Raw genomic sequence first — 27,907 nt, forward strand, 5'->3', positions numbered from 1 at the left:
AAAAACAGATTTCCAGATTTTTATTTCTGGAACTGTACACCAGGTATTAAAGTACAACAAATACAAAATAATGCTCAAAAAATCAGTGTTTATGTACAAATATTAAAATCAATGCAACAATAGCAACTTCCTCTTGAACATTGGATACTAAAACTTGTTCTGATTGTCACTAATTTATCTCATACTCACAGGGTACTTATTTCAAACTGGGACAATTGGAATCACTGGTCATCTAAGAGGAATATTAATATCTACCATATTTAACAATAAAACTAATAGTTTCCCTCCTTTTAGTGAAAAAATTAGGAACTTTTTAAAAAACATAGTAATGTCAATATTTTATAAATTATTTCAATTTCCATTCGTAGACAATGTGCTCTGAAACTCTGGGCAAACAAGCTCCTTGGTGGTCAGGTTTGTTAGTTTACATTCAAAGTTGAAATAGTTACTAGACTTTGGTTAAATTAAATAGTACTACTGCTCTATTAGGTCTGATGTTCTCAAATAGTTATGACCTTCAATTTCAAAAATTAAAAAGGAAACAATTGCACAATTCTTTGACCTAATTGTACAGACTTTAGTAATTTTTAAACAGTATTCTACATCCTTCAAGTAAATTCAGCAGTTGACCATGACAAGAGGAAAACTAAACATTTGAAAAGCTAGCATGAGCAAGGAGAAGCACAACTATCAAAAGTAAAGTATTGCTATAGTCACAGCACCAGTTACACTTCTGAATGAGTCCACGTACTCCCCAGTTCCCTGGACACAAAGGATGGGTCAGCCGACACTGCAACTGCTCACCAGGAATTTTTGGTTTGTTCATATGAAAATATTGCGGCAAATGAAAAAAACAAAGAATTTATCACAGTTTGCTATAAGAATTGTGCTTAATGCGTGATAATAAAGGCATTGATTTTTCTTCATACAACTGCAAATCAGGTTTTACTTATGCTTTCAAACTCAATTCTTTTAATAAACAGTAACAAATTCTGTTAAGATGTTTAAATGGAGACAAAAAAATAAAATCCAGCCGTTGAAAGAAAATTCAATAAATAGCTATTTTACATGGATAAAGTCATAGTGGTACAATTTATGAATGTCACATCAAGCATGCACAAAAATGGTATTATACATGGCAGGAGTAGTCAGAAAATATTGAATTATATCTAAAAAGATATGAAGAATTTACACATATATACAAAAATCTTGCAAATTATTGCCTCATTTTAACAAGGAATTAAAAGTAAACGTTACCAGCTAGGTAGCACTCTCTAAGAGGCTAAAATCAGGTTAGCATTTAAAAATCTGTTAAACTAGCTGGAATTTATTTTTCTCTCATATCATTTTCTGGATTTTGGTCAAAAATCTATTTAAATAACTAAAGTGTCCATTCAACTTGCTGATAATCATAACTCTCGATAAGAAACACTGTTTCCATCTTGTATCAAGACCCCAGCAATGCATAGATAAACTGGATATATTACTGCATCAGCTAATGAGAATGGGCATCTTCACTTAAGTGCAACTGGTACTAGCATTCAGTCATCTTTGTGTAAATTATTTATACAGACCAGCCACTGTAAACCCAGAGTGAAAATTAAAGTTATAACAATGGAAGAGTATGCCCAGTATCCTCCTACATTAAAGAAAGTACACTAAAGGGAACAAAAAAATAAGGTTCAAAGTTTAGCACAACACAGCAATAAGAAGCTAACCACTTGGATAAAAATATCAGAAAGCAACATAGAGCCCAGGCTACCCATTATTTACTGTGTGCATACAGGATTTTAGATGTATAAGTTAGAGACTGATTTAAGTTATTAATTTAACTACCCTTTGTCCTCTGTGCTAAACTAAATGTTATAGTCAATGAGCTACTGCATAAACACTTCAAAGCAATCTTCATTAAAATGCTGCAAAGAAACATAATACACATCATCCAACTCCAGGGATGCCATTGCAGTTCACAGTTTGTATAATAAATACCCTCCCCTCCAGCACTAAGACCACTACATCCTATCTAGTCAGCAGCACAACCTTGAAGCGACGTACACTTGCCAACAGCAACACAGTCAAATGGTAAGGTTTTTCCAAAGCAACACAACTAGTAATAAGATCAACATTTCTAATTAAGACGGTGCAAAAAGTAATTACTTTAACTGTGCTAGAAAAGCAAAGCTTATTATATCCTAATACTGTATTGTATAGTTGATTCACCTTAAAACTTAAAGGAGCATGTCTAATAAAGCAAAAATGGTCAAAGCTTATGACAATGGCTTCTTATTCACGTCTGGAATAAAAGTAAAATGGCATTTGAGATGCATGTGAACATCTGTCACTTCTTAAAACTTAAAAGTGGTAGCGTACCATTCGATTTCAGATAGAAACTCACAGTTTTTTTCTTGCCAACTATTCAAGCTAAACAAAACAGCTTAAATGGCATTATGCATGCCATCTACAAGTCTAATATTAACATCTGAACTGCAGTGCTCCAAACTTAAGAGGTGTTCCAAGCAGAAACCAGAGTGGAACATCCTGGGCTTTCAAGACTGCTTCTGCAAGTCAACTGCCTCAGAATACACTAAATTATCAGTGACCAGTATAATTTTTAATATTGCAATCTTAACAATGGTGGACAAAACCCCATATGAACACATCTTCAAATGTCAAATTTTTAGTCAAAAAATACAATAAAAAAAAAAAGAAAGAAAAGGAAATTACACAGAAGTCTCCCGGCAGTAAAATGACCAATTCTGTATAAGGTAGCCCTGGTCTAGAATTTTGAAACAGGATCCAAGCAAGAGTCTTCCTCATTTGCACGCAGTCCCTCGTGCTGGCTTCCAGACAGATGGTTTTGCTGCTTTGTAAACTGAAGTGCTCTAGTTGAATAACATGAGAGAAGTTTCCATTTAAAAAAAAAAAATCCTTGCATGTTTGTGCAGTTTAAAGAAACCTACCCCTGCTTTTATTAACAAAGAAAATAAAACAAACAAACAAAAAAATGCTACATTGAGCAGGGATTGGGGTTGGTACCTGTAAACATTGTTATTCCACTGCATCCATTATGGCAAAAGGAATTTACACAAAGAGAAGCCACACATCAGTTCAGAACATCTGTGCTGGTTTTGAGCTGGTGGCCTCTGTCTACAGGTTTTAAAACTGGGAGTGAGGGCAAAGGGAACAGAAAAGAAGGAGGAAGTGGAAGAGGTATTAAGGGATGAGGAAGAGAAGCAGAGCTTAAAGCTGCACCACAGAGTTCAATCTTAGTTCCCAACTCTGCTGATCATAGTTCATTTCCACATTTATGGATTGAAAAATGAAAATACTCTTGATAAATCAAGATATAGTTCTATACATACTGACATCACTGATGTCATAGTGAGAAAGTCAAACTTCCAGTGAAAGACTATGCACACCTGACAGCTCGCCTCAAGGTCACTGGTACTGCACACCCACTGTCTCTGGGCTTCTCATCCACATCACTCTGAATGAAGGGCGGCGTGCTGATGCAGAGTGTGGGCACTGATGAATCCATTGGTCTCACTGGCAGACAAACTGCCAAAGTCAGCCACAGAGACAGCCATTTTGGCACTGGTGATGTGATGTGTGTGATTTTCAAAGTCTACACCCAAATTATTTACAGAAACCTCATTCATAAAGGATTCAGGGACAGCAATGCCCATTTTCAATCTCTTTGCAGGTCTTTCCGATTCTTCGCTGCACATAGGGTTTAGCTCTGAGTGATAAAATCCAGTCTCAAATAAATTAAAACAATCACTTTCACCATTGCTGGGCAGGGTGAGTAACTCTTCCGTTACAACAGGCACATGATTGACTTGTCCACGGGGTGTGTTTCCCAATGGAGGAAAGCTATCATCCAGACAGTTCACATCTGTGGGGTTGCAGACAGTTGCTACACTGTTGGTCAAAGCTAAAAAGAAATGGAGAGTAGCTGAAGTGAGTGAGCTGATGTGTAACACAGAGAAAGGACTTTAGCACACGGCACACAAAGATCTCATTTTACCTGTCAAATCACTGGCAGTGAAGGAGCTGAGAATGTTCAGCTGCTGATCAGGAATGGGCTCAGGCCGGTTAGAAGTTAAGGCTGAAGAATTTACTGTACCACCCAGAGACTCTGTTTCATCTACAAGACGATCCATATAGTCCCTGAAACACACACCAATCACCTTCAATAATCTTGACTATGCATCAGAGCTAAAAACAGCAATCAATCAAGTCAAACCCACTAGACTTACGTAACTCCAGGGTGATGGTTATAGCGTTTCTTTCCAAATTTTGTCTGCTGAGCAAAGTAATCATAGCGTTCTGATTTCTTCCACATGTAGTAGAAGGCAACACATTCAGCAACGGTTCTAGATCTCACCTAGTGAAGAAAGGAAGACGACAGACATTACAAACTGCTACTTCCAACTCCATTTTGAGCAGACTCCCCAACAAAGAAGCTTGAGTCACAGGTCTTTCCCGTCACAATTATGAAATTCTAAATATGTCTATCAGTGACATGTCTTTACGTGTAATAAGCAAAGATTTCAAAAGCATAGGATGCTCAAAAATAAAACAAAATAGACATCCACAAGTTATTATGTGTTTACTCAATGCCACTGACTGCGCTGAGTCTGACCAACTGCCAGGACAGGCCCATCTACTGATTCCAGAGAAACATACAGCCTCACCAGACTAAAGGCTCCATGGACTAGAAGAAGAAGCTCTGACAAAGGAGCCACCAGCCTCTAGTATCTGCAGACCACTCAAGAGCATCAGTAACCAAAGGCAGGGCTTTTCTGCTCCAGTGGCTTCACAACTTTTTAAAGACAAAGAGTTGGCTCCATACCCAAACTATGGTCCTTCAAAACATCACTTCACAGCTACAAATAAGCGTATGGCTATAGGAACAAACTTTTTTATTCAACAAACACTGTCTTCCCTGACTGATCAGCGCCCCATTAAAGGCATTTCATAGTCTCTATCCTGACTCCAGAGTGAGCGGTGACCTGAAGTCATGAATAGAGGGCCAAGCTTTGGAAACCACGAAATATGGTACACCATTCAATAAACATCATTAGTTGTAATGTAAGTCTTTGCAGAGAATGCAGGCTTCTTGGAGCCACAGACTTTTCAGTCTTATTCATTAATAAAACTCTAGTGCCTAAAATAGTATATGGTAAGTGGAAGGACATAACTGTTTATGGAATAAATGGAGTAAATTTCAAAAGTCATGGTAAAAAAAGATGTTTAAATGGACAACCAATGCAGACTTCTTTGAACACGTTTAAACTATTCACACTAAAAACTTCTTCTTTAAGAAAATATTTGGTGTTTTTGTTTTGTTTTTTCTTTTAACCCTAACCCTATGTCTTTGTTGTTGTTGTTGTTGTTTTATATTTAACAAACAAAAAGCAAGAAGTTTCCAAATAGTAATGGAAGGTGTAGCTAATGCAGTGAGACAAAAAAAAGTCATACAGAATGGAAAGGAAGAAAACTGCCATGGCTCAGAAATGGCAGAAGATATGCATGGACCCCAAAGAATCAGCAGTAACAAATTGGGAGGCAGCAGGGTCTGGAATCCAGTTACATGGGAGAGTCTATAAACTGGAGCATACATTTAAGGCCTACTTAACTTCAGAGGAAATTCAAGATTAGCCTGGGCAATTTAGTGAGACCCTGTCGCAAAATAAAGACCAAAGAGGGGGCCAGGGGAGGCTACAGCTCAGTGGTAAAAGGGGTGAATGACAAATGCAGGCTCAACACTGACCATGAAAAGAGTCAAATGCTAATAAGCAGTGTCTGCTAAGTTGCGGGATACAGTATTAAGCTACGGAGATTACCCTAGGGCCAAGCACAGCAGTTCATGCCATCACCTGAGCACTGAGAAGGGTGAGGGGGAAGAGCACTGTGAGTGTGAGGCCTGCCTGGGTCACACAGTGGGCCAGGTCACCCGGACTAGCTTTAAACAAACACACAGACAAATACATAAATGTATATAAAAACAGTAATTTCCCTATGTACAAACAGTTTGCTGAATTTTGAAACTGAAAACAACACTACTTACATCAGTCTACAACAGATCTGTGAGTAAAACTATAAAACACTGAGTAAAGAAATTAAATAAATGGAGAGAAATTCTACGTTAAAGGATGGGAAAACTAACGATTAATAACGCTGCAACAACCAACAGTGTGAGCAGGGTTATCAGGGCACATGTTTTTTTTGTTGTTCTTGTTGCTGTTATTGTTGTTTTTGGATTTTTAAGATAGGATTTCTCTGTAACCCTGGCTGTCTAGGAACTCCCTCTGTAGACCAGGCTGGCCTCAAACTCAGAGATCCACCTGCCTTTGCCTCCTGAGTGCTGGGATTAAAGGCGTGCATGGGGCGCTGGTGCAGCACTCAGGAGGCAGAGGCAGAGTTCAAAGCCAGTCTGGTTCACATACAGAACTCCAGGCCAGTCAGGGATATACAGTAAACCCCTGTCTCAAAAGAGAGAGAAGAAAGCTAGTAAGACACCAGGATGTTCAAGCAGAGAAGGCAAACATTAAAAGAGCACAGAAATATAAGCACAGATATACAACCAACCGATCTTTAACCAAAGAGTAAGGCAGCTCAACGGAGGAAGAGTCTTTTATACAAACAGTGCTAGAACAAACAAAACAGAGCCCAAACAAATGCATCTAGACACAGACTTCAGTCTGTAAGAGCAGCTCTGAGTCAGACAAAAACTAAGCTAAAGGGTACAGACTTCCCACAAATGCACAGCTTCCCACTGTTTGTGTCTAGATCGGGATACCTGCTGAATGTGATACGCCTCCATCGATAGTCTATCACTGCTACCCAGAGTCCAGAGTTTCCATTAGGACTCTTGCATGACTCCTTTACAGCGTCACACTCAACAGGTTCCCTTCCTCAGGCCCTCTGTACCTACTTACCTCTCCTTCCTGCCTAGCCTCTCCAATCTACTTTATGAGCACTCTTGACTTCTAGTGTCAGACTGCTGGAATTCTTAGGATGCATGCAGCCTTTTTGGATTACTTTCTTTCGCTAAGTATTAAATATTTAAACCTTTCCCTGTGTCTTTTGTTATTTGCTAACTTTATTTATTTATTTAGTGCTAAGTGATAACCTGTTGTCTAGACTGCTACCAGTCTATATGGATTTATCTCTAAGGAGACACTGATGCCCAATTTTGGCAATATAATCAAAACTAATTAAATCTACTCTGAACATTTATATGCAAGTTTCTCCTTGAACATAAAGTTTTTAGCCCATTTACATAGATATATGAAATAGGGTTGCTAACTCTCATTTAGCAACATGTTTAGATGATCAGAGACTAGCAGTTTTCCAAAGCAGCTATACCATTCTGCATCCACACGAGCAATGAATGGGACTTCCTGGGGCTGCAGTCCCTGCCTGCACTGGACAGTGATCAGTACGGATTCTTAGTTGCTCTTATTGATCCTCAATCCCTCTCTCTGAATCAGCCTCCCTCTCTCCTACTCTCTCTCTTTCTCTCCTTCCTCCCTGTTTTTTTTTTTTTTAGCAACTCAACACTCAATAAAAATATGAGACCACATATATCAGAACAGCTTGGAAGAAAGTAAGAGTCAAGAAGAAACATGGAAGGCTTCCGGACAAACATACTGAATCCATGTTCTATCTGGCATCTATAAGAACATTCCAATCATGTTTAGAGTACTATTAGAAATGCTATTAGCAGGGAACATTAACACATTGTTCACTTTTCCCCATTTAAAAGACATAAATCATTGCTTATATCCATTGTAACTAGTAAGAAATTTCTCTACTAATTTACCTTATTTTTCTGTATAAGATGAAAATCTTTGCCATAAAGCATGAGTGCGTGTTCAAAACTTCGGCATTCTTCTTCTGTCCAGGCTGTCATTCCTTCTAAAAAAGGAAAAGGAAGAACTCAATCGGCCCCTGTGCATCACTGATCTATCCTCACTACGACTCCCTGGGAAAGACCAGAAACGCAACTCTTCTCTCACACACATTCCGAATTAGGGAATTTCAGATAATATTGCCAAAATACACACCAGTCATTTAGAATATAAAAATATTGGGCTAGAAAGAGAACTCAGCAGTTAAGAGTAGGTACTGTTCCTCTAGGGGCCTGAGTTTGATTTCCAGCATCTGCATCAAGCAGTTCACCACAGCCCACAACTCTGGTTCCAGGGGATTTGATGCCCTCTTCTGGCCTCTGTGGGAACCTCCACTCAGAGGCATATACTCACACACAGACACACACACACACATACACACACACACACACACACACACACATAATTAAAACAGTAAAAATACAGCTTAAAATGCAAAACAACAAAAAAACCAGTTTTTGGTCTCTGCACTGTGGGACAATGATTTAATGGTATTTTAAAATACACATATTTTTTCTAATTTTTAAGCACTGTGTGTGCACATATGTCAGTCATGAATGTCTCCTCAGAACCTATCTACCCTGTTTTATTAAGACATGGTCTCTCCCTAACTTGGGTTTGCTGACTGGGCAAGGCTCACTGACCAGCGAGACCCAAGGATCAAGCTGTGTTTGCTCCCAGCATAGGATCACAAGCACACACCACCACAGCTTTGCACGTGGACTCTGCAGACCCGACTCTGGCTCTTTACCAACTGAGCCCCAACCCCAACAAATACATTTTTAAGTGAACTAAAAATGACTATTGTCTTTCTGGAGTAAAACAAAAAGTTCTATTTTGGTTTATCATAAAAAGTAAGTTCTTTGATTCAAGATTACAAATAAAGAATAATCCATATTTCTTTAAAGTCAGTATGTAGGTGTTGGGGAAAGAGAATTAATCCATGCTTTCGAAATATCAAATCCCATAAATCTTCAGTCGATGCTAATGCTGCTACATTAAGACTCTAGTTGGGCAGAAAGGCCCGCGAAGGTTTCGGGCAGGGTTTGGGATTCGCGCTACTCTCCTTTATTTCTAAGTTACCTCAGTCATTGATACTGAGGCCCAGATCCACAAAGACGGCAACAGTAGCAGACAAAAATCAAAATAATATTCTGAACTCGGGAAAAAACTAGTGTGTTTCTAGAGACTGGGCGTCCTTTCAAAGAGGCATCTTCTACAAGGGATGCCAGTTCACTCTACTATCTCAAAATTAAATACACATTTCTAGCCTTCACATGCTCCATGCCATTTATAACATCACTAAGCATTGTTTTCACTCTACATTCACTAATGACAGCCACAGTACATAAATGTCTATAAATGTAATCCATGTACACAAAGATGGAAATATTAAAGGAGCGGCCATGTTCCGTAACAGGCATAAACAGACAGCAGGTGCTATAAAAACTATCTCACCATCACTAGACCTGTTTCCTTCAAAACACCCCACAGAACATGCTATACATCGTTTCTCTTTTTCTCATTATTTATCTGTGTGTTTGTATGTCCGTGTGTGTGGAAGTCAGAGGACGCCATGCGGGTCCCAGGAACTGGGCTCGGGCCATCAGCTTTAACAGCAAGCGCCTTTATCTGCCATCTCGCCAGTCCTCTTTTTCTCCCTTTTATCTTCTGACTTAAACAAAACCAAAATATTCCCAATATTTTAAAATCAAACCAGGAAATCATCCTTTTTATTTTTTAGTTACTTCGTTATATTGTTATCTGTGGGGTCTACTTTGTTCTCTAACTATTTCTACAAAAAGGTGGAGGTGGCAGGGTGGGGTATGCAAATGCGCACAGATTTTACAACAGTGCTGTGGGACTTTACATCACCTATCCTGAGCCTTAAGCGGACAGCCCTGGCCATTTCTCTTTTCAATCCAGGCATTTCTCACCTTGAGATGCTTTTCCATTAGAGCAGTATCTTTCAACTGCTTCCTTTATATTGTGGTTACACTTGAGAAGTTCATATAATGCCTAAGAGGACAAGAAGGAAAGAAAAAAAATTCAATAAAAACTGCCAATAATTCATATCTAAGAGCATTTATTAAAAATAGGTATCTTATAGGAGAATCTTGACAAGCATTACTAAAATGCTTTCAAATGTCATGACAACCTGTGTATGGTATCACACACCTTTAATCCCAGCACTTGGGAGACAAAAGGCAGATCTTAGTGAGTTTGAGGCCAGCCTGGTCTACATAATAAGTTCCAAGACAGCCATGTAGAGACCCTGTCTCAAAAAAAAAAAACAAAAACAAAAATAAAAAACAACAAAAAAACCCAAGTAAGACAGGCAGTGGTGGCGCACGCCTTTAATCCCAGCACTTGGGAGGCAGAGGCCGATGGATCTTTGTAAGTTCGAGGCCAGTGAGTTCCAGGACAGACAGGGTGGTTACACAGAGAAATCCTGTCTTGAAAAAATAATTAAAACAAACAAACAAACCAAACAACAACAACAACAAAACAAATAAACGAACAAGTCACGACATAAAAGCACGTTTGCCATTCTGCGAACTGGCTCGAGGATCTCGTGCACTGGTTCACTCGTGTCTCTATGAGTGTCATGTGCTGTACGCACAAGCGTGACTCATCCATGCACGTGTATGGAACAGATGCTCATTTCAAGTATCTTCTTGGATTGTTCTCCACGTTATTTTTTGAGACTGGGTCTCTCACTGAATGTAGAGCTTACCCATTGGCCAGACTAGCTGTCCATCAAGCCCCAAAAGGTTTGATTTCATTGCCCAGTGCTTCACCATGGTCATCTTTTCTTCTGGAGGTACCAGGGATTAGAATTCTGGTCCTGACGGTGTCCTCACTGAGCATCTACCCAGAGCAATTTGTTCATTCTTGTTCATGGATAAGTCTCATGTTTTTAACTTTCTAGGTCTTCTCAATTGGGAAGATTTTATTTTTTTTAAGGTTTACTGAAACAGGGTCTGATAAAGTGAGTTTATTTAGTTGAGGCTGGCCCTAACAGTCTTGCCTCAACTTCCCAAATGCTAAGATTACAAGCACTCACTAACATGCCTGGCCAAATTCCCCAATTTTAGATAATTTTGGTAGTTGGGAAACTTAGAGCTGTGCCTGTCCCCTGCAGTAGGCCTGTGAAAAGCACTGACTCCTTGGGGACTCCGGCCTTCTCTGTAACTGTGCCAGGTGTTGTTTATGTCAATCAATCTCCTGCTGCTAAGTGTTTGGGACTATAGTGCAGTAATGCATATAGGCGGCAGGCAGAATTCAACTCAAAGTTCAGTAAGAAAAACCTTCCCCAGCAAATCTCAGGAAAGATGAGGCTGCCAGCACGAGCAAAGTGCTGAATATATCAACATGAAACAATCACTCAGAATGCAGTTGGGGATTGTAAGTATCTGCCCTTAATACTTGCAGATAGGTGGGATCCTCACACTGCACCAAGGAACTTTTCTCTGCAACAGACAGGAATCATTACAGGAAACCATAACCAACCAAAATGCAGAGGTGTGGTACCCAGTCCCAGCCGAAACATCTTCAACACAACTCCTGCACCTAAGAAAGGCTCAGGGATCATTATGGAAGAGGGGCAGATGCTGAGAACCGAAGAACAGGGAGCTTGCTGTTTGCTGTGAAACTGTGTGTCCTAGAATGTCACAGGCTATACCTTTGAAGTCTCACCAAGGACCTAACCATGAGTTGAATAAGGAAGACACCGACAGACACGCTAAGATAGAAGGGGAAAGCTCAGATGGCCTCAGCCCTACACAAAGAACTACAGGCAACTAAGGAATGCTGAGAGCCGGAGAAATAGTCTTCCCAGGGATATGAACACACCAGTATGAAATGGTCAGCCCTGAAAACATATACACACAAGTAGTAATATACAGACTAAGCAGTTCCTACTTATGCATATAGGAGAGAGAGAGGGAGAGTACACACATGACAAGAAAAAGAGTCCATGAATTTGAGAGACAATGCAGGGTAGTGGGACAGAGGGTGGGAGGGTGCACAGAAGGGTTTGAAGGAAAGGGAAGGGGAAAATGATATATTACACTATAATATCAAAAAAGTTTTTTAATTTAAATAATCCATTCAACAGATGTTGTAAAAGGACCTGACAATTCAGGATTAATTTCTAATGAAAGAGAGACAATACCAGATATAAACAGATGAACACTGTCCTGCAATAAAAACCAAGTGCCAACATTATTCTTGCTGAGATCCTGTCTCAAAAAATAATGCAGAAAGCAATCAAGGAAGACACTACTGTCAACCGCTGGCTGCTGCCACTCACACCCTTCACCACCAATACACACAAAAAACCATGAGAAAAAAGATTGAAACTAATCAGACATTTGTAGCTACGAAGTTATCTGGAATCCAAAATAAGGGGAGGAAGCATACCTGTTCATTATCCCTGGTGTGCGTGCCTGAAGAAATTCTGTCTATGACTTTTTCATTTCCAGTTCTTAACGATGTCTCAACAAGGTACTCCTTGACTTTGTTCTCCAAAACCACGTCAGGACGCCACAGTAACTGGTCTTCATTTTCATATGCTGAGAAAGACAAATCCCATTAAACACATCACAAATGGTGAACACATCCCAAATGCACAGACTGTGCCTCCCCTCCCTGATCGAGCTTACTGCCTGGGACAGGAACTCAGCAGCAGTGTGAATGAATGCTGGGGGAGAACAGCCTTTCGCTGGTACAAAAGAAACAGAACTGTTTAGCCTGACTATCTGGGCACAGTGATCAGAGAATAAAGGTATTCTGGAAGCTGGATTCACTGATCATCAGAGGGGTTTTCACGTCTAGTTAAGTATAATGGTAAAATCCCATACTGGTATCTTGTTGTCTTGTAATAAGACAAACAACAACAACAAAACCCTGTCAAATTCTCTAACAACCTCTTTAGAATTTCCTCTTGGATCCCATAAATGACCTATGAACTTGCTAGGTTAAAATTACAAACAAAACAAAAATAAAAGCCAAAATATCAAATAATAACTTGATGCCTAAGAAAAATCTATTCTTCCTTTACAGATTGCTTTAGTCCAAAGTGAATTTTTATTTAAAGGAGGAAGCAGATTAATTAAGCCCCCTATAGAGACTTTAGAAGGGCAAACATAAGAGCAATAAAGTTTGCATCTCTTAAAATGACCCAGACACCAATGTATTATGTCACTAACCCAAGGTTTGTGTTTGATTAATGTACTCTGCCACCCTACCCAAAGCTTCACTTTACACAGAGTAATACTGAGGACCCAAGGATTTACCCCAGTAATTTCATGGTAGCAGGACCAACATGTTTATGCTGTGAACTATGTAAGATAAGCACTCTTCTTCCCAGCTAGCAGGAAGTCAAGAATGAAGATGCCCATGCAGTATTAAGACCAACAGCTCAACAGTAAGAAGACATGCAGGATCACTATATAGCACAGGCTGGATTCAAACATGTGAGCCCCCAAACGCTGGGATGGCAGGTAGACCAGCACACCTGGTCAAGTCTCAGATGTCTTTTCTGGACAGGTTTCTAGAACCAGTTTCTTTAACTGAAGTGTTTAGGCTAATTGTTGGAAACATCCAGGAGATGCTCACCTTCCCTCCTGAATTTGCAAGCTAGGAGTGTTACTTCTGCTATGCTTAGCCAGAAGACCTGAGGCTACATCCGGCCTGGACTGTGTGTGACATGTGAATGAGGGAAGGATGTGATGTGCTGAAGACCATCAGCTTTGTCTGCTTCCTCTGACACAAGCTTCTCCCATCAATCAGAGAGCAATTAAGGAAATGGGGCTGCTAGAGGCTGTCAGAGCTAAAGACCCCTGGGTAACCAGCCTTAGTCCTTGGGTTTTTAAAAGGAGAGCAATGCAATATGGAGGAAAAGAGAAAAGCTGAGTCTGGGTGGCTTCCCAGGGGTGAACCAATGCATTTGGGAAAAGACCCAGTGCCCATGGGAATGGTCCAGATCTACAGGCCTCTCAAGATCAGCTACAAAGGTATGTCTGCATTATAATCTCAACATCCTATGTTCTCCACATGCTCAGGACCAAACGCAGCTGAATCTACTACAGGTGAGGTGAGGTGCCACAGGAGAGGCATACAGAAGGGCATCAGGGCTCACTCAACTTCCTGCTCTTCCAGCGGCAGGACAAAAGCATTCCTCCTGGTTTCTTTTTCCTTCCAGAGTTCTCTTTCTACAAGATTATGTCTGTAATATTTTCATCACTTCAGGTGACAGGACTGCCCACTCTCCTGAAGCCCCACTCAGGGCCAGGGTGCTACTTTTATAAGGACATGGCTGTCAGCAGGCATTGCATATACAGACTGGGAAGCACTGTGGGCTGGGCTGGGACTCCATGTCTTGTGACTACTGCTCACTTCCTTGTCTTTCTGAAACAGGGTCTTATTACTGTGGCCCTCCCTTCAGGTTTCCCTGGAATTCAGTCTTCCTGCCACTATCACCCAAGGGTAGGATGGTAAGCAGGCCCTACCAGGCCCCACCAGGCGCAGCTTCATGACTGCTTTTGATACCCTGTGGCTGAACTCTGGAAGCTGCTCTGGTGATGATCTGTCTTTGCATCGTCTACGCTGGAACACAATCAGAGTTTAGTAAACGCAGGCAGGTAGGGTAGTTTGACCTCACCTTTCTCGTCACCACTGTACTTGCCAAGATAAGGGGGGATTTCTGCCTGATACTGTAAACCGATCATTATTTCCTACAGGAAAAGGGAGAGGTAAAAGCAATACAATTATAAAAAGCACTGAAAAGCAATCCCAAACAATATTCTTACAAATCAAAATAAACCTTATCACATAACAATAAAATTATCAAATTGCTTTAGAAATTTTTGTTAGGATTTTAATTTATTTTTAAATATGTGTGTGTGGGTGGCGATGTGTGCAGACGAGCGTTGGTGCAGGCCAGAAGACATGATGGACTTCCTGGAGTAGGAGTCGTGAACCATCCAACCTGGCCCTGGGATCTCAACTCCAGGTCAATTCTTCTGCAAGAGCAGTACTTAACTATTGAGCCACCTATCTAGCCTCATTTCAAAAATTATTATGGATTTTCACTTTATTTTTAATTATGTGTATTTATGTGTGCACATGCATGCATACATGAATGGGCACAGAAGTCCACAGAAGCCAGAAAGAGAAACAAAGTCCCTCACGCTGTAACTGCAGGCAGCTGTGAGTCACTAGACCTGGTGCTGGACCTCAACTCTAGTCCTAAGAACATTATGTGCTTCTACTTACTAAGCTATCGCGCCAGCCCTCACAAATGTTTTTAATTTTCTATTAGAATATAATGGTAACTCAACTTACCTTTCTCAAATCTTCAGGTGAGTTACCACTGTCTGTTTCAACATCTTCAACCTCTGATTCCTTATCTCCATCACACGTAGTATTTGCTTAAAGGAAAAAAAAGTGCAAAAAGTCTTTGAAGCACCTAAGAGAATGCCATTAATATAGTATAAAAACTTGGTCAGTGAGTAAGATTCACCTCATTGTCATTAAGCCTGCTTCCACAGCTGGCATCTGTCACAATGACAAGAACACTGGCAACACTAATACCTTAAAGTGTATATTTTCCTTTTAATTGGAATAATAACAACAAGCCATGGTTGAAGAGACTGGAACTAAAAGGAACAGTGTGATGGCCTGAGAAGTGAAGAGAAGCATGGGGGTCTGTTCTGACTGGACTAACCCAGGACTGCAGAGAGCTGAGGCCATCACAGCTGTCCCTGGACACAGCCATGCATGTGTACTCAGACGTATTAACTACTCGAAGAGCAGATTTCAAGATAAATGGGATTGCAGTTGAGCACTTTTTCAGTCTAAAGCCCTTCAGTATTAAACACTAAACACCAAGAACTAAGAGGAAAAAAAATGAATCCCTAAAAATGAAAATACATTTTGAGCACTGGTTAAGTTTTCAAAGCAGGGCCTTTTTAACAAATCCAAAAACACAATCGATAACATTCTGTGGTTACCAGAGCAAACATAGGAGTTCTGGGAAAGGAAACAGGCAGCCTGTAAAACTAGGTGAGTGAGGGGATGCTAACACCATGTGGTCCACTCCGTCCCAATAACAAAGGCTATAATCCCATCCAGATTACAATGACATTTTATGTATGCTATGTACTGAACACGCTATAATGTCCTGAAGCAGGTGGCACCATTGCTAATGTCCATCAGCAGAGGTTGGCACTCTTACATCGCAAAGGCCGAGGAAAGAAATCAGAAGTTTCGTGAGAAGTCACGGATGGTGTCAGATCATCTGCAGAAGACTGGGTTTCCTCATCATCACCCGACAATAGGTCTTTTGCTATTTCTTCCTGGAAGAAGAGGGAAGCATGAAAGTTAGAAAGATCACATCTTACCAGTTAATAGAGATGCCTTTCTGTTTTCATAACACACCATAACAAAGAACTAATTCATGACTTCTTAGTTCTAAAAACTTTGAAATTCTATAACTTACTTTATGAGCATAAATACTAATAATATTTAATAATTAGCTATACACTTAATACACTATTTTAAATTTTTAATGACTTATCAAATAAGAATAATATGCGATTATACACTTGAACTACTTGCCTACTTTGTGGGCATGCAAAGAACTTATCGGAAGGCGCGGAACCAATTTCCAGTGGATTTTACCAAACAATCTGCTCCAGCTTAGCACAGGAGTAGGACAGTACTAGGACAGGAGGCAGAGACAGGAATTCAAGAGCTCAGGAGTTCATGGGAAGTTTGAGCAATACGGTTAACTCAAAACACAATAAAACAACAATTATATTTTTTCAAAAAAAATTTAAAATTTAGAAATATCTCCAAACTCTACTTTCCCAATGATTTAAAAACTAACTGGTGACTGTGCTTAGAAAGAAGCAATTTTGATTTTTTCTTTTAATGTGCACATTTATCTGTTTAAGGGTGTTGGATGCCCTGGAACTGGAGCTACACAGTTGTGAACTGGCGAGTGGTTGCTGGGAATTGAACCCGGGTCCTCTGGAAGAGCAGTCAGTGCTCTTAACTGCTGAGCCATCTCTCCAGCCCACATCTGGACTTCTACTAAAGTACACTGGTATACAGCAGGCACGAAGAGTGTGACAAAATCATTCACTGGAAGAGGTTAAGAGATGTGGATTCCTGAAGCCTGACAGGCAAGGAAAACCTCTCAGGAGTCCCACGTAGAGCTACGGCTGCGTATTTCTCCTCAGCAAGGAGTGGACATCCCTATAGCAGCTTGTATAAGATAGGTCACTATGGCCTTAGCTGCTGTGACTCCCAGGACCCAGAAACAGAACTCGATGTCTAAGCCAACTTGGTGTGCACACTTCTGGGAGATTTGTTAATGAATGTTTTCATGTGTTTACAGATCAAAGTAGTTAAGGCAAAATCCATTAGATACAACATCTAAACAGAAAAATACTGGAGAAGAATGGAAAAGCTACTACTGTTCAGAAAGTGTAAGATCAAAGTCAAATGACCTTTATGCCAGCCACCAAAATAATAGTAAGTTTATATTTCAGAATTAGAAAATGCTTTAAGCAAAAGAAAATCTAACGAAAGCAGACGATGACAGTAATCCCTGAACTTAACAGTATAAAGGCCTGTACTTACTTTGTCTAGAGTCATGTCTGGTAGTTCGTCCGCAAGTTCACTTGGGGGGCTGTTGGCACTGGAATTTGTAACTGTCGGAATTGTAGATTCATAGCCGTAGAAAGCCAGGAGGTCTTCTAACGGCATATTTCCTTCCTAGTTGAGCAGAGCACAGACATAGACTCAGCAAAGCCATAATCTGAACTGTGGGTAAACTGCAATGCTCTTAAATGTATACAGCACAGCATCAACCACGGCCAAGCTCTAGGTTTTCTTTGTGTGTTGCTGTTGGAAAATACTAAACCTGGAGCTTAATTAGTGTCTTAATGAAAGCAAACGGTTCCAACAAACCAATCAACTGATCAACAGACAACTTCACGTCACTTTTAGCTTGTTTCTTTGCAGTTAAGTAACCATTCACCACTTGGTTTCTTCTCCATGTTAACTGGAGACTCTAAAGGAAACCTTGGCTGAAGCAGCACCAGCAATATTTATAATAACGTCTGAACTCCAACCATCCTTTTTATGTTCTTAGTTCCCAGTGCAAACCCCAGTCCCGTAAGTCTGCTTTGGCTGCAATACTCTATCCCATATGCTGACCCTTGAACTCTGTCCCCAGCTGATCATGTACTTCTTGAGCATACTTGCTTTAACCAGTACAATGTATAGAACACTCATGACCACATTCACAAACAACTTCCAGATAAGCCTGATAACTTACGTACTGTTATCAGGCTACATCAATTAAGAGATTTCTTCCTAAAGTATGCTTATTGGTTTAGTTTTCCAGAGCTTCAAGACAGACAACTTTGTCATAGAGTACACTGTATGGAGATGCTAATGTGGAATATGTAAACAGTGTCCATAGAGACCACAAAGTAAGTTAAGCACTGACAATGCCTACAGAGATGCTAGATATCCACCAGGGCCCACAGGGATTGTAGGCTGAAGGTCCCTGAACTCTGGTTTCACCTCCATAGATACAGAACTTAGGTATACCACTAAGCATGACCACACACAGAGCTCAGACTATGCCAGGTGGCACAAGCTAATTCATAAATATGAAGTCAGCCCAAATTGAGATGAACGGTCAGAACAGAGAGAAGATTATCCACAAGGGAAAACCAGCATGGCTATTCTTTGCATGACCTCAAGAACCCCGGAAAGGTAACCAGCACCCACTCGGTGTCTCCAGAGCATCCCCTCTGGCTCTTCTCACTGCACTGTGGCAGGTGACTGGGCTGCACCCTTTGCCAGCCACCTTATGCTGCTGCAGCAGCATTTCTCCAAGACTTCACAGGTGACAGCCCTCGGTACCGGGGTGCCTGCTGCTGTTCCTATTTCCCTGATGCTCTACCAAATCCTTTACTGACTTCTAGGTACTCTAGTGAAGGTTACTAGACAGGGGTATAGAAAATTAGAGAAAAACCCTTTCTCTGAAGGAGTTCAGTGCTACGGAGAGAAAAACAGGCTAACTGCCATACAACACAATGGCTGTGATGCCAGCTCAGAAGCTGTGCTCTGAAGCAATGCACCCAGAGAAGGGACCTGACCCCAGGAAAAACAGCATGAGGAGGGGTGTCCAGAGGACAGACAAAGGCTGCACCTCAGGGTGTGATTCACCACGAGTGAAAGTGACTGTGTGTCAGGAGGTCGCTAGCTACTGGGACGAAGCAGAGGCCTTGCCTTTTCATAGCTTAGTCTCAGACTGGGAGAACCAACAACAGACATGGAGCTGCTGACTGTGATGAGTGCAAAGAAAAGGAGCCAGAGACAAAGAGTAAGGCTGCAGTCCATTTTCATTGAGTAGCAGAGAGAAGACACAAAACAATCTCTGGCCAAGGCTCTAAGCATGGGACGGAGTCAGGCCAGTGGCAGGCATTCCCACCAAAGGAAAGGACACACCTGAAAGCTTTCTCACTAAGCTGCGTGGCTCTAGCTCAGTGGGATGAATGAAAAGTGACTCAAAAAGAGAATGGCAAGAGTAGCAAGGACAGATCAAAAGGGCTTCATGGCAAGGAAAGGAACCTGGAACGTATGCCAGAGAAATGAGAAGTCACCGGAGAATAACAGAAACAGGAGGGCCAGTGTGAGGCTCAACACAAAGGCCCCTGCAGCCAAGTCTCACTGAGTTCAGCCTGAGAAACACATGATGGAAGAAAAGAACAGACTCCTGCAAAATGGTCTCTGCAACATGTACATAGTACAAATGCACACGCATGCATACACACAGAAACATAAAACATGGTTTTGAAAAGGAGAAATATGACAGAATTTCTCCTTAAAATACTGGGAAGTTGCATGCAGAAGTTGTGGAGAGACATGAAAACTACTGAGACCCTCATGCTGGCTTTGAATACTGATGAAGTCTAAAGAGAAGTAAAGGGATGAGGTATGCGTTGAGGTGGAATCAAGGGAGTTATTAATGTGGGGATGATGGGAGCAGGGACAACTCTCAGATCTCTCCTTGAGCAAGGGGTGGCGACCTTTAGAGTGACAGAAAATCAAGGGGGAAAAGCCTTGTGTTTATTTTGTTTTATAGGAAATCTATTTAAGAATTTTACAGAGGACACAAGTTAGGTTTGAGAGAACTACAAGACATCCAAGAAGAAAAGTCAAGTTGGCCAGGAGCCTGGAGCTCAGAGAATCTGGCTGGGCTAGAGATATAAATCTGGCATTCATTAGCATCAAGATGATATTTAAAGCCTTGAGAGCTGATGAGATCACCTATAAAAAGGGCAGAGAGAAAAGAGAGGGGTCCATGCTTTATTGGAAAAACTTCAGAGACAGGAGTTTACAGGCAATGGGGTGCAGCTACAAAATCTTAAAATGGGGTTTTTATTTTAGAAATAGTGTTCCAGACCAAGGAGAATGAAAACCTGAACTAAGAAACAGAATTACTTCTGTAACATGTAAGAGATGCAAGTAGTTTTTTAAGTTATATGATAGCAGGAAGAAAGCTCTATGAGTGTAAAGAGTTCAGGAACTCTGGCCTGAGAAGTCAGCTAGTTAGCAGAGCCGCAAAAGCCGAGGCAGGGTTTAGGATAACAATAATGAGATTAAGGAAAAGTGGAGTGTACTTGAGTGAGAGCCCATGAAAGGGAGAAATGAGTGAGAAGATGTGGGGTGAGCCCATGGCAAAGGAAGATTGAGGTGCATGAGGAGGGTGGACTAGGGAAGAAGGACTCTACGAGTGAATGAAGAGGTGATACTGAGAGATCGAGGTGCTCCCTGTGGTCAAACAGCAAAGGGAAATCAAGTGAGAAAAAAGACAAATTACTTGCACGAAAGCTTTGCAATCGATACCGGTCAAAGGGGAATCCGGTTTCTGAATTATTTCATAAATGAAGTTTCTATTAGAACTTAGTGATAAAATGCTGTTATGCATTCCCTGAAAAGCTGAATTATTGAATCTCAAGGTCTCTGAGAAAGATCTGTGAGGGCTAGTCCACCTTACAAAGTTGATCCAATCGTGCTAGGGACAGCGTTTAGTAGAGCATATACTTTAGAGTCACAGTGTATGCTGACTGCTGATCATCACCTTGGGTTTATAACCCACCTAACCCTACATCTCCATTTCCTTACCATAAAAAACAAAGACACCATTATTTTAATCCGATGACCATGTTAGACATTAGGATGCACCCCACAACCTACCACACGTTCATCTACGCTATTTCTTACTCAATAGGCTATCTTACAATCAAAACGGGGAAACAACAGTTGACAGGCATCTGATAAGCCAGGCGCACTGCTGGGCAGGTGAACTCAGACTGTGTATAATGCAGATCAAGTTTAGCACCTAATATAATATCCTGGAGACCCCACAAAAAACACATATACATTCTGCATTTTTTGGAAATTTTAAACATTAAGGGAGAATCTACATATTAATAAAATAAGGACTGATAACAACCTTTTAAAAGAGTTAGATCCAAATCTAGAACTACTAAATTAAAACCCTGAAAATCAGATGAAAAATCAAAATTTATGAAGCTGTGATTAAAGCCTTACTTTGCTGTAACTAAACGAATAACAACTGAACCCCAGCCACTAAAGGAAAACTGATTTGGCATTGCTATTCTTATTTTCCATGCCATATGACCAAAAACTTGTTGCACTAAAATACATGCACAGTCAACAATCTAATTACTATAAAAATAAGTCTTTCATATAATTTTTGAAAACATTAAGACCCTATCACTAAAACTGTCAAATATACTAATGCCTAAATTGTGGCTTCAATATTTAAGATCAATATATTAAGTTGTATAAAAGTAAGTAAGTGTAAAATCTCATCTGGAAGTAGTAGGAACTCAGAGCCTCTCGGCCACTGTACAAGGAAAGAAAGATCTGCCTTCTGAACAGAGACACAGCTCTTGCGTTGTCAAAAATTTAAGATCATTATATTCTGCAAAAATGCAGAAGCATCTAAATAGAGACACTGATAAACTCCAGAGACTACAACAGTATACATTTCTTAAATGTACAAACTCAGACATGGGTATCAAAAAACAAACATGTAATTACCAGCATGTATTAAAAAGTAAAAAGCACGCTGGGTAGTGGCGCACGCCTTTAATCCCAGCACTTAGGAGGCAGAGGCAGGCGAATCTCTGTGAGTTCGAAGCCAGCCTGGTCTACAGGAGCTAGTTCCAGGACAGGCTCCAAAGCTACAGAGAAACTCTGTCTTGAAAAAAAAACAAAACAAAACTAAACTAAACAAAAAAATTATAATAATAAAAAGCACAAAGAGAGGGACTATGCATTTTTAAGTTGGAAAGTCTTTCTTATTATTGATTTGTTCTTGTTTTTCTTTTTTTGATTTAGACTGTATGTTAGCAGAAAGGAAAGACTATGGTACAGCCCTGCTTCACCAAGACTGAGGGGGCCATATGTTTGCCTTCCAAAGAAAACAGAAGCACAAGAGGGATGGAAACTCGGGCGACTAATATTATTCTCTATTATTCCTGAAGGCTTTTGTTACTGTGAGCTGATCAGAAATCTTCAAACGATGTTCATTTATATCAAGGTGACCCTATGAAAGCCTTTCACTATAGCTCTAGTGTAAGTGAAGGCTTAAAATTCAGTTCATTTGAATTTATATTGACTTTGGGCTTAAGAAGTTGTGAACTACACTCAATCTAGCCAAGTTTTTAAAAGATGACTGGAGGGTAAAGATGGAATATTAGCAATTTACATTTGAAAGTATGTAAAACTTGTTCATTTTTATAGCAGTACCCTACCAATTACAAGTTCTCCGAAGGAAAAGTATTTCTCCTATTCTACTACAGAGCTAAGCTAAAGTCAAGTTTGACCCTCAGTGTTCTGAGTAGCTGAAAATCAACTAAGAGATGAAAAATGAAATGAAAATGTCCTAACTAGGCTACTCTCAAAATGAGAAAATCAGTAATATTTTATTAAGTTAGGTTGAAAAAGAAAGATACATATTGTACTTTTATTTCAGAAAGATTTCAAAAGAATTTACAAGGCTTCTAAGTCTTTATCAAAGTTTGTGTTCTATAATGCTAAAGTAAATCCATTACCTTTTCTAAGTCTTCAATTTCAGAACTGAAGTTTTTACCCTCGTCCATCATCTCCTCTTCTTCAAGAGTTCTTTCGTCATCATAGTCATGGACCAGCATCTCAGCCGTGGGGTCAAAATCATGATCCTCTGAAGACAGAGACCCAACTGGAAGGAAACACACCGAGTCACTTCACACACTCACGAGGTTATTTACAAAAGAAAATAAAAATGTCTGTAGTTTTTCCAGTTGCTTTTGATATTTATATGTGGATTTTATTAAATGAGTTTACTATACACTTTATGGGCTGTAAAGTAAAACTCTGTGGTCTTGAAAAGCTAAGCCAGCAGAAGAACAATGTAGAATACTCACAAACACTTTACAGGCATGCAGGCCACGAAAAAGAAAACTCAGAATAGTAATGAAACGATTTCAGCAGCAGGGTCTGACAGTATTGGTCAAATTTTTTATTAGTTAAATTCATTTGCTTAAAATAGTAAGGGCTGGGCATGTAGCAAAGTGGAAGTACTCATGGCCCTGGGTTCAATCCCTAGTATGGCCAAAACATAAAAATAAACGAACAAACAAAATGGCAAACTGGCAGAAGAATTAAGTTTCCAGGAATGGGAGACTCCCCAAGAATCAGCCAGCAAACTGAAGCTAACATTTCAAACAGACTATATAATTTACAATAATTCTAAGCCTAGACAAAGACACAAAACTAAATAGAAATTTTGAAACAAATTCAACTTTCTGTGAAGCAGCTACATAACAATTTGGTTTATTAAAAGCATGGAATCATTTTTTTCACAGAGCAAGAGTATTTCAAACTCCCCAGAATTAGTCAGACAGACATTAAAATGCAAGCCCATGCTCTGGATTCCTAAGAACTTTTTAGAACTGTGTGAAGGTAACAGAAACTCCTATCTGAAGGTTTTGGAAGACATTCCACTGCAAGTAGCTACTGTCAATAAAATTTGTCTATAACACTGTATTTTTTTATAACATCAACAGATTGCAATAAATAAATAAATAAATAAAGCCCACTATCCAAAAGACAAAATTTATGGAAAGCAGCATTTTCTCCATTTGTTTTTCTCTAGTGATCAGTGAAGCTAAGAGCATGGGAAGAAAGTAATACTGAAATTCGGGGTCAGAGGTGGATCAAAGAACATTCAACACAGGTTCCTATATTTTTCAGCAAACTATTACCATTCTAAAATTTCAAACATTTAAGTTCCATAGGAGATCATTACCAAAACAGTGAACTAGGCCAAAATGTTCATGATGGAGAGGCTCCAACTATAACTCAATGTTCCTGAGACTTCTAATCATCAGCCCCCTCCTATACACACAAATAATATAAATTTCCATGAGACTTTATTTGCCAGCAGGTTTTTGTTAGTTCTTTAAAGCTTAAAAAAAGTAGTATATGCTCATTTTTGTTGAAGTAGATATGGCTTAATTTACTTTTAAAGAGAAAGGTGAATATTTACTAACTAGTTCAAAACCGGAACACCCACCATTATAAGTTTTCTTTCCTGAGAAACATCTGTGGTATGCCAAAGTGTCAGGAATAAAACAAAAGGCTCTGAGGATCTACTCCTGGCTTTGTCCTTGACTTGAGACCCAAGGCAAGGCACCAAAATGTCTGGGTCTAGCTTGAGGATTTATCTGTGCAATACACAGAACTAACAAAGATGCTCTGAATCCCTTCCTGGGCTCAAAGTCTCTCCAAATATTGGCTAATTCATTAAAAACATAGTGTAAGTGTCTGTTTAGATATCAAAGCCACATCGCCTTTTGGATTTTTATTTAAATTGTGACTTCTTAAATTCAGACAATAATGAAAAATGGAAAAACTACATCATCAACCTGATGCTGATAGTCCTTCTCTGAATTTATTACAAAAAACTGCTTGTCTCAAAATTAGAAAAAATTGTAAAAACACTTCTTTACAGACAACAATCTTAAAAATAACCACAAATTCCTTCTACCTTGTGTTGATTAATTTTACTACCTTAAAAGATAATCAAGTAAGTCTTTGAAAGTTACCTAAATACAAAAACTAAGAATGCAAAGCAAGTGGTTTGTCCCCTCCACAGCAGCAACTAAAGAAAGTCTTGGGGGAGCTGGGGATGACGGAAGTCTCTACACAGAAAAGGAAGAAAAAAGTGCATACACTCCATTACTAACTGGGTGACTCTCTGCAAAAATAATTCCAGTCGCCTCCTTGTAAAATAAAGGGATGGACAACTCCAGAGGCACCTTTTCTGCACCCTACCGGATGAGACATGGGAGCTAAGAAGGAAGGAACTGAGAAACTAAAACATTTTAGCAGATGGGGAAAGATGCCACAACCTCTCTTTCTATGTAACTACATCTCTGCAGATTCCAGGGGCTGCTTCTTTTATCGGATCCCCACAGAGGCTTCTGACTTCTGGACTAGATAAACTAAGATTATCTTGGTTCAAAATAACCACATTAACACTTTTCTGTGCAAAACTTGGAAAATGTGTGTTGCTTTTTTCCTTTTATTATTAAGGGAGCTTTACCTAACTCAATGTTCAATTTAAATACAATACAGGCATTTCTTGAGGGACAAAGTAAAGGAAAATGGAGAGTTAAATTAATAATCTAACTTGCCCCCACGTTCTAACAAATTAAAAGGACAATTTATTTTAAATAGATAAATAAAAATAAAAGCTAAACTGTTAAAATTTGTGGAAAGTTGACTTGGGATTCACTATTTCCAGCTTGGAGAAAAATAAACAGGAAAAAAGTTATGTGAGATTAAAAGACACTTAACTTAAAAAAAAATCTGTCTGCAGGTTTGTAATAAGGTTTTGGGGGTATTTTTTTTTCAACATGTACAGAGAATAAGAGCATAAGTATTTCTTCCTCAAACAACGTAATTACCAAAAAGATATCGGAACTCTTTAAGATCCAAATGATGAACAACTCTCAGGATGAATGTCTGTGTGTGCAAGATCCTTTTAGCAACAGATCTTTGAGTCCCTATTTCCCATAGGGATCCCCCCGGAAGAGGTAAGAAAATGGAACAAACCTGGGCTCGAACTTCCAAAAGAAGCCTGGGAGAGAGAGAAAAGAAAACTGTGAGGTTGAATCGCATAGCAAGGGAAGGAGGCAGTACAGGCAACAGGGCGCAGAGGGGGCGGAGCCGAGCGCTCCCAGGCAGCTGCCAAAAAGTGCAAGACGTAGCTTCGCTCCAATCGCTCCCGGCCCCTTTCGGGCCCCCTCTTGGCTGCCTCGCCTTCCTCCCCAAGTCCCCAGTGTACAAACTCGCAGACACGGAACGAAGGCTGGAGTTGAAACAGGCAACTCCAAGCCACAGTTCGGAGCTCGGCAAGTTACAAAGCCGACAAGCTGAAGGCAGAGCTAGTCGGTTCGCAGCATCAGTCCTTCATCCCGGGCATCTCGGGAGTCGTCGTGCCTCCCCCACCACCAACATATACACACAGCTCACCCTGCTCTCCGCTGGCCCCAGGGCAACTCCTCGAAATGCCACCCCTTTTTCCCTGGAAGGGTCTCACTCTCTGAGACCCAACCTGCCCTTTGGGGCGTGGATGCCCCAACTCCAGGGTTCGTCCACTGCCCCAAGCGTAGGCCTGCTAGACCAGGACACTGGTCCCCAACCCAAAGCGGGAGACCCCCCCCCCAACACACACACCTTACAGGGACCGGAGTTACGGCCCCCGGGTCTGGGACGAGCCGGTTCCTCCCCGGGTGAGCGGTCTATCTCCGGCTCGGCCCCTGCCTCCCTCGCTCTTGGCCAGCTCCGGGGGCTCCCGTCACTCCACCCCCTCCCCCAGCTCCCCGTCCCAGGGGAGATGGCCCGGCGGCTCCGCTCGCCCGGCCATCCCCGTCCGGCTCGGGGTAAAGGGGCTCTCGGGCCGCTTGGCCGGCGAGGGCGTCAAGGTGTGGGTCGGACCCTACGCCCGGGGACGCCGCACACCCTAGGTTTCGGGGCAGGGAGTCCAGCTCTGCTCCCGCTGGCCTCGGAGCCCCGGCCAGGAGGAGCGGCGGGGCGGCCGGAGAGCCTCGGGCCGGGCCAGCTCACTCCGGCGGGGCAGTGGCGCAGCCCGCTCTCGGCGCTGCAATCCGGTCGCCGACGGTGGATCGGCAGCTCTCCACCCACCCTGACCCCGGGAGAAGGCGCCGAGCGAACGGCAGCCCGCGTCAGCCTCCCGGGCCCCAGCCCCAGAGCCTCCCCCGGCCCGAGGCTCGCCGCCGCCGCCCGGCCCCATCGCCCGGCCCGGCTGGGGTCGGAGCCGCCGCGGCCTAGTCCCGAAGGGAGACCGCTCCCGCGCCCGCTCCCGCCCCCCGGCAGCCCCGCCGCGCCTTCGCCGCCGCCCCGTGCCCCCGCCGCCGCCGCGCCGCCTTCCGAGGACCCGCGGGAGGAGCCCGGGGTCTCAGGCCGGCTGCGGGGGCTTCGGGGGGCCGCCCGGCTCCCGCTCCGGCACGGCCGCCGCTGCCCGGTTTCTCCGCTCACCTCCGCCATATTGGTACCTTTAGGGCGAACGAGCAGCGCCGAGCCCAGTCCCCGGATGGGGCGCCTGAGCCAATCGCAGCCGCCGCCGCCGCTGCCGCCGCCGCCGCCGCGGCCCGCCAGGCACCCGCCCGGAGGCAGAGGTGGCTCGGCCCCTTATAGGACAGGCCGGCCCGCGACGCCCCCGGCCCGCTCGCACACTCTGGCGCTCCCGCGGCCGCCGCTCCTGCACGCGCCCGCCTCGCGCGCGCCCACGGCGCTGTGCCTCGGCCGAAGTAAAGTTGCAGTCGAACTGCGGGAGGACGGATTGGCGGGCGGGC

The 27,907-nt window shown here is 41.8% G+C and overlaps 1 protein-coding gene across 2 annotated transcripts; it reads right to left on the reverse strand.

The window, feature by feature from the left end:
• Window positions 1-5: 5 nt before the first annotated feature.
• Window positions 6-27,907, reverse strand: Mier3 (MIER family member 3). 2 transcript variants are annotated; one of them, XM_041663420.1, is made up of 13 exons: window positions 27,608-27,907; window positions 26,145-26,169; window positions 23,099-23,244; window positions 17,574-17,708; window positions 16,162-16,282; window positions 15,270-15,355; window positions 14,587-14,659; window positions 12,345-12,496; window positions 9,857-9,938; window positions 7,832-7,926; window positions 4,260-4,387; window positions 4,028-4,170; window positions 6-3,934 (listed from the first exon to the last, which is right to left on the reverse strand). In XM_041663420.1, exons 3-13 carry the CDS (start codon window positions 23,195-23,197, stop codon window positions 3,483-3,485), a joined length of 1,566 nt encoding a protein of 521 aa, XP_041519354.1. In that variant the 5' UTR covers window positions 23,198-23,244; window positions 26,145-26,169; window positions 27,608-27,907; the 3' UTR covers window positions 6-3,482. The 2 variants fall into 2 exon arrangements, with proteins under 2 accessions (XP_041519354.1, XP_041519353.1); XM_041663419.1 differs by having other exon boundaries at window positions 27,591-27,704.

Source organism: Microtus oregoni, unplaced genomic scaffold (assembly GCF_018167655.1).
Source record: "Microtus oregoni isolate MIOR12 unplaced genomic scaffold, Mior012 000014F_ref0000157, whole genome shotgun sequence".
Classification (NCBI taxonomy): domain Eukaryota; kingdom Metazoa; phylum Chordata; class Mammalia; order Rodentia; family Cricetidae; genus Microtus; species Microtus oregoni.

Bases quoted from the DNA above. Each gene is read 5' to 3' on its own strand.
- Mier3 (XM_041663419.1), bottom strand. The intron at 12,497-14,586 runs GTGAGGTCAAAC...TGTCTTTCTCAG, and splicing joins GTACAGTGGTGACGAGAAAG to CATATGAAAATGAAGACCAG. The intron at 7,927-9,856 runs GTGAGAAATGCC...TTCCTTTTTTAG, and splicing joins TAATGGAAAAGCATCTCAAG to AAGGAATGACAGCCTGGACA.